The sequence below is a fragment of the Bacillus rossius genome, chromosome 1 (assembly GCF_032445375.1).
Source record: "Bacillus rossius redtenbacheri isolate Brsri chromosome 1, Brsri_v3, whole genome shotgun sequence".
Lineage (NCBI taxonomy): Eukaryota > Metazoa > Arthropoda > Insecta > Phasmatodea > Bacillidae > Bacillus > Bacillus rossius.
Window position 1 is genome coordinate 201,731,132 of NC_086330.1, and position 9,689 is coordinate 201,740,820.

Sequence of the window (9,689 nt, forward strand, 5' to 3'; positions counted from 1 at the left end):
GTTATGTTACTGCTTGTGGGGTCTTGAGGCACATACGCACACCTTCGTCTCTGTGCTGGAAAACTCGTGGTCGAGAATTGAGTGCAACGAGTCGGGTGAATATTGAGTTTTATTGGCGCCGACACGTACTCTTGCAACGCTTACAAAAAACAGCACATAGTCCAGCTTTCATGCTGATCAGGTACCCCGTGGCCCGGCCCCGAAAGTACAAGTCCGCCGATTAATTCAAAACACTCTCGGAGCTTTAATTAATTAAGTTACACAGTCTACCGCCAGGGTAGGCATCGAAGGTTGATTAAAAAAGGTTTAAAAAATAGTTACAACTGTGGATGTTGGATCAGTTGCGAGCAAAAATTGAAGTCGACGAGGTGCTGAGATGCGTCCCACCCCACACGGCGAACAGAAGAGACTCCCTGGGTGTTGGGTGTCATGGCCGCAGGAAGTACTGAACTTACTGTTAGTAAATTGATATGAGAGACAATTAAACATAAATATTTAGACCTTTTAAAAATTATAAGTTAATTTATATTTATGGATTACATATTACAGGTATTTAAGTACTACTACATTATTTTAAAAATATGTAGTCTCCACTGTTTCAGTTAGGGTGGGCGCCGAGTGGGTTCGCGCTGGGGACCGAACACACACTCTCTCTCTCTCTCTCTGTTGTTGGCGGGAGGTTTGAAATAGAGGGTGTCCCTGGGAGGAGAGGGGTCAGCAGCGGCGTGGGGCACATTGAGCTTAGGGACTTCAGTACAAAGGAGATTTACTAGTCTCTTGTGTAAAAAAAAAGTGATTGTATTAATGAGATGCTAGTTTGTTTGAAAGATCACAATTTTCTGAGAAAAATAATAACCAAATACATATGAAGGTGCAATTGTTTAGTAGGCCTAAGTTAGAATTACTGAAAATCCGTATCACCACCGGGCCTTATATTGGAGCCTGTCAAGTTGGTGTTTATCTGTTTTCGAGAGATTTAGCTATCATTTCATTAGGAAACGGTTAACATTTTAACAGTTAAGGCTGTAATAGTTTAATTTAAATTCCAGAAGTGCATATCACTAATAAGCAGTATACAAATGAACTTTAACTTTTTTGTGATTTAGAAAAGCATCTCATGCCCGATGAAGTACATATGTATGCTGTTTACCAGGAAATGAAATTATGTATTTGGTTTTACCAGGCAGGTGGGTTTTAGCTAAAATGATGTACAATATGTGCAGTTATGAGTGGATTGGATTAAAAATAACCAAAGATAGGATCTTTGTTTGTACCAAGTCTCGTGCATGTTACATCATAATTAAAATTAAAATAAATTCATAAAAATACAGTGCGTGAGAGGAAAGTTTGCAATAAATAAATAATAATGTACATGATTTAAGTGCACAGAATTAAGACAAGAACAAGCAGACAATTACACATTGGTGCTACAAAAACTTTTGAAAGTACAGTTTTTTTTGTGTGTTCAAGTTTTTCATGAGTTGTGCACATATAAACTAGAGGTGGATGGGATCCCCAAACTCGGTATGAAAGTCGGGAAAGAGACCATTACCACACTTTAATAAAATAATTTTTCTCAGTATAATTACTCTGGAAAACCAATTTCTTTAGAAGTAAAAATCTCGGTAAAACTAGTTTTTTTATTAAAAAATATAGGCATACTTTTAGTCACCATCTACATCACGTAACGAACAGCAACATTGCACATGTATTGACCAAAGTACAAAGTTATCACAGAAACACACATTAGCTCTATCTGTGAAATGTAAATTCGACTCTCGTTCATAAACACAGTTAAAAATAAAAACTCGACTAAATAAAGTACCTACTGAATGTAATCAAACATCTATTAAAATAATTTATTTTTACTTTTGAGGAACGCAAACAATTTCACCGCATCGCTAGGTTATGTTTGAAAATGAAGTTGAAGAGTTGCAATGACATTCTTGCCAAACACGTGACATTCATAAGATACCAACACTGATTTTAACAATGAAATTGGTTTCAAATATTTGTCCATAATTTTCTGTTCAGTTTTTAGAAACATTGGAGTGGTTTTAAGTTTTTGCAGTTGGTCATCAAGTAGATTACGAAAAATGAGAATGTGATTCAAAAGTGGACGTGATAATTGTTTACAATAAATTTTATGAAATAAAAGTCTGTAGTTTCTAAGTTTGGCATTCCAGGCAGTAGTGGCAAAGGTGATCCAGGTGTGATTTCAGCACCTATTTTTGGAAATTCTTCAAGAAATTACCTGATAACATGATGCAATGCACTTTTGCCCTTGTTCTGAATACTGAATATGGTTCAGCAACAGGAATGCATAGGTATGTAATACAACATCCCGAAGCTAAGAATTAGTCATTCTTCAAAAAAACCGAAAACGGAGGTGACCAATGAACGTGTTTTCTCTGTCTAGTGCTGACAATATTGTCAATAACAAAATAAAAAGTGAACATTTTGAAGGATTAGTATTTCTTCACGAAAATTTGAAGAAGAATAGGGCATAAATGTTTTTTTTTTTTATTTTTATTTTTTTTTTTTTTTTCCTCTTTGTGAGTTACTTATTATTTTTCCTTATGTATCAATATGTTTTTGTGAACTTGTAATCATTTTACTATTAATGTGGATGGTTTATGAGAGACTTATAAACATGTACATATAAATAGTAAATATTGTTTTCTGTTACACCAAGTTAAGAGACATAATTTCAATGCTTTTGCTTCTGATCCCGATCCTGAAAATATCTTTCCTTGCCGAATCCGGTCCAGAAGTAAAAATGCTATTCCCTTCCACCTCTAATGTAAACCATTTTATTAGTTTCTATTCCTGGATGTGAGTTTGTGCGTTTAGTCTTATAGGTAATTTTGAGTCCAGTTATAGAATATTATTTTTTGTCATTTTCTAGGTGCGTGCAAATATTGGTAGACACACAAATTTGCAAAATTTAGTAATTTGGGAACTATTCACATTTGGAAGTTGAATATCACTGCTTATAAATGTGAATATTTTCATGCACATTCATAGTTGTTTATTGTTACAGTAAAAAAAAGTTCTTTAATCTGACGTTCTCAAGGCCACGTCCTTGCCATCTCTGCTATTTTTCCAGATTAACGAGCATCATTACAGTTTTAACTGTATGTAGCAAATGGTATAAAATGTTTGGATCACTTTATGAAACACTTTTTCTAAATGATTTATGTATTTTTCGTGGATCTAATGGTATTTTTAGTGTGAACTGGAGCTGGTGTATCCATGTATTATGAACGTGAGCGAGTGGCTGTTGCAGTGCGTCAAGTCCAAGTCGGTGACGAACTTGGCGGAGGCCACGGCGGACCCTGTGCTGGAGCTGGACGCAGGAGGCAACCCCATTCCTGTGGCCCCGCTCCCAAGCCTGGAGCAGGAGGAAGGGGCGGTGGGAGGGGTGCTGCCCCAGCCGCTCCCCGACGACCTGCAGTAGCCTCGGAGGCCGTATCACTTACTGGTCTCCGTGCCTCGGCTCGCTATGCAGGAGCAGGAAACCTGTTCTGGCTTTTTCTTTCTTTCAGGTCACATTTCCTAACACCAGTTGTGCCTATTTTTGTTTTTAGGTCATAGAAATTCCAAATTGTTCAATTGATTAATTGTCCTTATATTAAAACTGTAACAATTTTTTATCATTTGTTTCCTTGCCAAAAATAACACATTAACTAAACACAAATAAAAAAATGTTTGTTATTAAATTGTTTAAATATTCTTGAGTTTTTTCCTCAATTATTTTAAACATAAAATATTTACCAATAGTTGTTGTATTTGCATAAACATTCCAGAGACAGTGTTTCTTGTGCCTGTGCCTTATTTGCTAAGAGAAAATGTCTGGGGTTAAGTGAGAAGTATTTTTTAACATCCAGAGCTGCATCGTTTCTGGCATGATGTCGAGAATGATCTCGTTTGTAAAGATAATACTGTTAGATTATACGTAGTTGGAATGCACTCGAGAAATAAGTTATGTTTAGTTGGTGTTGGCCTGTCGTAGCAATGTGCTTGCATTGTATACTTGTGGCGTTGCTGTTAACCCTGGGATGAAGGAGATTGAGGTGGCCAGAATAACATGTTCGGAAGGGTGAAGGCAACAGTTTTCCTGTAAACATTTCTTGTGTTTGGTCTCGCTGCACAACTCCTGTCATGTGCTGTTTTTGAACATTCTACATGTGTTGCATTCCTTGTCTGCAGTCTAGTGCAACATTGCTGCAAGGTGACACTTATTTGGCTTTTGTCTTCCAAGAATCCTGATTGTATACTTCCAGAATTGCATTTGTACTGAAGTCGGAATCTCTTATACTGCCAACAGCATTCTAAATATCGTTAAGGTCACAGTGCTTTGTCGGTGATAATATCGCACAATTTGTTTTATCTCATATAGGTGGAAGCATTTATGTACTCAGAATATTATATTGTAATATATTTGTATGAGTGTTTTTGATGTTTTGTGTTAGCAAACAAGTTTAATACATTTCTAAGAGAAAATAAACATTAATGTGATAGCAAGTTTGTTTCACAGTATGCCCCAAATGTCATACCAAGTAACCTTAATTTCAGATGCTGTAAATATTTTGGTCCTGCTGTAACAAAATTTTGATAACATGTAACTCCCAGAATATTTTGTTTTTGCTTCATGAACCAATTGACATGCTACATTAAACAGGATTATGTGACGACAGTGTGCTTGCTTTAAAACACTAGGCAACATTTAAAGCTCACGTTAAATAGGTTGGGTTTAAATTTGGAAGATTCATTCTCAGGTTTGTTTTAAAAAAATTTAATTTGAAATTCAGTAAAAATGACATTTATATAACTTAGTATGCAGTGTGTTACTGTGTTCATTTAGTTTTTTACGCCAACATTTTCAGCAAAACTTACATAATTCTGTTATATCGTGACTTTTTTAAAAAATTATTACTGACAAAATCATGTGATATTTCATTAGTGCAAATATTATATTCATTATTTTCTATGTAGTACTTCCTAACATTGCCCCAGTCACAATGTACTTTAATGTCATGATAAAACTGTTCAAACAGTAATACAAAGCCTGGAAACTGTGCACAAAGTGTTGTTTCTTTGATCAAGCTTCAAGGCACCAGCACAAATAGAATTCAGTTTCACGTACCATAAAATACACCATCTGCTCAAAAATACTTGGCTTGACATAACAGAACTGCAACATAACAAACACTGAACCCAAATACAATATGCATGGGACAATTAATTAGTTAGCCAAGGATCAGCCTTGTTAAAACCATTTTATTTCAATTCCCTGATGTTTTCAGAAATTAAAATTCAACGTTTTTTCTTTTTCCCTAATGCTCAGCATTCTGTACGTAAGTACAGTAGAACCTCATTTTTACATATTTCAAGGGACCAGGAAAAAAATATGTAAAAACCGGGAAAATGCAAAATGAGGGAAATGTTGAAATTTTTTTTATCATCTCACTATATGGGAAACTATAAGAAAATATATACCACACTAAATAATATGTCAGAGACGGTTACGTTTTTATATATTAGGGTTGTGCGAATGTTCGGTATACCGAAACCGAAATCGAAATTTTGCTACTTTCATTTTCGATTTCGGTAAGAATTTAATCTGTCGAAGTTCGTTTTTAGCGAAATATTTCGAGCCAAACGAAAGTTCAATAGCTTACCGAAGTTCGTTTGTTCTAGTTGAAAAAGAACTCGTAATTTAATAAAATTGTACAGTAGAATACCGGTACAATAACGTACCTTATTATAACGTATATTTCACTTTAACATATGTTTTTTAAGTCCCGCCAAAAATCGTATCTTCGCCATGCAAAACGGTTTCAGTTTAAAGTATCATATTTTCACTATAACGTATAAATTCTACTAGTAGCGTGGTATTACTTCACCAAAATTTACTTAAACTGGTAAATAAATTTCCAGCTAAATGATTAATGTAGTAGAAAAAGATACACAAATACCACCGCAACGTATTTTCTAACCTCTAAATTCTCAAAACAAAGTTAACAGTTGCGCGCACTACCATGGATTATACTGTACGTAGTATGCGACGTGAGCAACACAACAACATTCGATACATCGAAAGACGGCAGTTTGAGAGAAGTATTCATTATTTAGACAAAAGTGTTACGCTATGCTAAAACTAATGTTTGATGTCTGTGCCGGGATTGTTTATTGTTATTGTTGAGTTTATTTTCAGGTTACGTTATTTAGACACCGCATTGTATTTATGCTACAATATGAATGATCCAGGAGATAAAAAGAAACGAAAGCAATTCACGCTTAAGGCAAAAGTGTATATACTCAGAGAACTAGACAACGGGAAAAAGCAAGTCGCAGTTGCGAATACATATGGCATTGCGGCTCTCCTGTAGCTATTTTTTTAATATATATTTTTCTCTTTGTAAAGATGATATGTATGTATGTTTCAGTACTAAGTACAAAAACTTGAGGTCCCTGTAAGTACTTAGCACTGAGATTCTACTGTAATGTCTTTATATGATTTGCATGTTATTACTAATAACTTAATAACATATGCAAATCATATAAAGACATTAATTATAAAAAAAATTACCATTAAGATTAATTAACGTGGTGATGAAAAAAGCTTATGTTAATGAAAATAATTTGAACAAACATGGCCGATAAAGTAAACAAAATTCAAACGCGATTACAGTAGGCCTAGGTATCAAATCGAAATCATGCAATATTTGAAAAATTACCTGATTCATTTGCTTTCAAACAGTAGTGTAGGTACTATATTCGTAAAACATACATTCCAGAAGTGTTAGTACACTATTTAGTATTTACCGCATACACATAAACAAAGAATGTACCTACTTTTATTCGCGCACGGCCAAACAAAAACATTGTCGTCGGCTTTATTTAAATTGTACATACTCTGTCTGGCATATAAAATCATCATAATATACAGCCAATTAGACAAAAAGGTCAACAAGTCACTGCGTGTAATGACCACTTGGCAGCAACCATTTGTTATGTTTTGTTTTGAACATGTCCCTTGCCTGGTCTACAGCTTCCTGAGCAAGCCATGTGTGACAGTGGTGCAAGATGGTGGCCGTTCCGCAGTAGTCACGTGTTTTTTCATCAGTACCATGCACGTGATAAATATATTATCATAGACTGTGACATTACGACTGTAAAGAAAATAGTCTGTGCGCTGAAAGATCTGGATTGATTCTTGAAACTTACGAGTGACATGGGGCTGTGTTGTGTGGTCTAGGGCAGATGTTGATTATATTAAATACAGTGAAACCCCGTATTTACGTTAACGGTATTTACGTTTTCCCGTTATTTACCTCCTTTGTTTTTGGCCCAATTTATTTTCCATAAGGCGGTATATGTCGTTTTCACGCTTGTTACGTCGGAAAAGTTGCTTCATTCCCGTTATTAACGTCTCGTTCAGTGTTTACAAACACCAAAACATGGCTGCCATAGAAGAAAGATACATCAAAAGCTGCGTATGTGAATGCGTTCGCGTCGTGAACAGTGCAAGTAACCTTGCACTATTCACAGTACTTCTATTTCCACAGCTTTCCCCGCTACGAGCGCTGGTAGTATCATTGGCTTTAGCGGTAAATGTATTTGACACATCTTCAACTCTTTGTCGTTATTAATATCTGTGAGAAAATGGAGAAAGTGAAACAACGAAAAACTATTACTGTTGCCGATAAAATCAAAATAATTGCCAAATTCGACGAATATGTTGGATCACGTGTGGACCTTGCGAAAGAACTTTCAATCCCTGTGAGTACTCTTAACACCATCATCAAAAGCCGAGAAACCATCACTGCAAATGCCGCGCAATGTGGGCCAAGTGCTAAAAAACGTAAATATGTGAAGGACTCGAAATTCAAACAGCTGGAAGATATTCTTCTTGAGTGGTTTTCTGGTGCACGTGCCGCAAATTTACCAGTAAATGGTACAATACTGAGAGAAAAAGCACGTGTTATTGCCTCTAGGCTGGGAATTCAAGATTTCTCAGCTTCCAATGGATGGATTGATCGGTTTAAGCAGCGTCACAATATTGTTTACAAGGTGGTTTGTGGCGAAAGCAAAAGTGTGGATGTGGAGACTGTGGAACATTGGAAGGAAATGCTACAGGAAAAAATTGCTGGGTTCGACCCGAAAAATGTTTTCAATGCCGACGAAACAGGGTTGTTTTTCAATGTTCTACCAGACAAAACCTTTAGTTTTAAAGGGGAAACGTGTCACGGAGGTAAGCTCAGCAAGCAACGGATTACTGTGTTATTGCTTACCAATGCAGATGGAAGTGAAAAATTCCCCCTTTATGTCATTGGCAAAGTGAGGAAACCTCGATGTTTTAAAAACATCAAGTCACTCCCAACAAAGTACGAAGCAAACACCAAAGCCTGGATGACCAATGCTTTGTTTCAGAGCCAGTTGCATGCATTTGATTCAAAAATGGCTTTGCAAAATAGGAAAGTTCTTCTTTTCATAGATCAGTGCTCTGCTCACAAAGCAACCATCCAGCTTCGCAACACTGATATTGTCTTCTTCCCAGCAAACTGCACGAGTGAGCTACAGCCCCTTGACTTGGGTATCATTCAGGCATTCAAGTTTTTGTACCGCAGATACCTAGTTTCAAGGGCAGTAACAATGCTTGATGTTGGAAAAGACCCTTCTTTGATGAAGATAAATCTGCTGACTGCATTGCATTTTAGTGCAAGAGCCTGGAAAGAAGTGAAAACATTAACAATTCAAAACTGCTTTGCAAAAGCTGGATTTGTGTTCCCAGAAAAGCCTTACACTCTCAGTGAAGAAGTGTTGCAGGAGAAAATATTTCAAGATTACGTGGATGTGGACAGTCAGGTGATCACTTCGGAAGTGCAATGTATAGAAGATATTGTAGAAAGCCATGTCAGTACTTCTCAACAGGATACTGACGAAGATGATGATGATGATGAAGAAGTGACAACACCCACGAGTAAAGATGCTCTTGCTGCTCTTCAAACTCTGCGAGACTACATTGGAGTATCTGCTGGTGAAAACTGTGATGGTGTTTTTGATAATTTTTATACTTTAGAGAAGCAGATCATGTGCATGAACACTCAAAGATGCAAGCAAACCAAGATTTCTGATTATTTTACAAAGAAATAGACCTAAGTTAGGCATGAAAGTTTTTGCACATAAGCCTACAAAACTTTTTTATGGTAACATTTTATCATGGCACACATTGCTTCAGTGTTGTATTCACACAATTTTATAAGTTATATGTTGTAAATTTATTTTGGTTTACATAGGCCTAATGAAGGATTTTTTAAGATATTTCGTTCACTGTGTCTTTTTTTGATGTCTCTGACTACTGAAGTAAAAGGAGTGCATTAAACCAGGTATGTTACATTTTAAAAATATGTTTCCCTCAATTTACACTTTCCTGGTATTTACACTTTTTGACTCTGTTCCCCTGAAAAGTGTAAATAAGGGGTTTCACTGTAGTAATACCTATTTATATATAGGCTACATCAAAAGACACCAAAATGATTTATGTAATAGAATTTATTACTGAAGAGCAAATTTTGGGACACTTTTTTTCTTTGTTAATTAAAAAATTTCGCTTAACTTTCGTTAAGAATATAATTATCTCATAGAAAAATTCATTTTCGTTTCACTTTCGCGAAACTTGA

At 35.8% G+C, this 9,689-nt stretch overlaps 1 protein-coding gene across 3 annotated transcripts in view; it reads left to right on the plus strand.

Moving 5' to 3' along the window:
* LOC134527242 (BTB/POZ domain-containing protein KCTD20) overlaps window positions 1-3,722 on the plus strand; it is a 276,293-nt gene extending 272,571 nt beyond the window's left edge. For all 3 annotated transcript variants that reach the window (XM_063359739.1, XM_063359737.1, XM_063359740.1), the window contains one exon: window positions 3,290-3,722. In XM_063359739.1, coding sequence (XP_063215809.1) covers window positions 3,290-3,460 — 171 coding nt within the window. In that variant the 3' untranslated portion in view covers window positions 3,461-3,722. The remainder of the gene's footprint in view (window positions 1-3,289) is intronic.
* The last annotated feature ends 5,967 nt before the right edge of the window (window positions 3,723-9,689 follow it).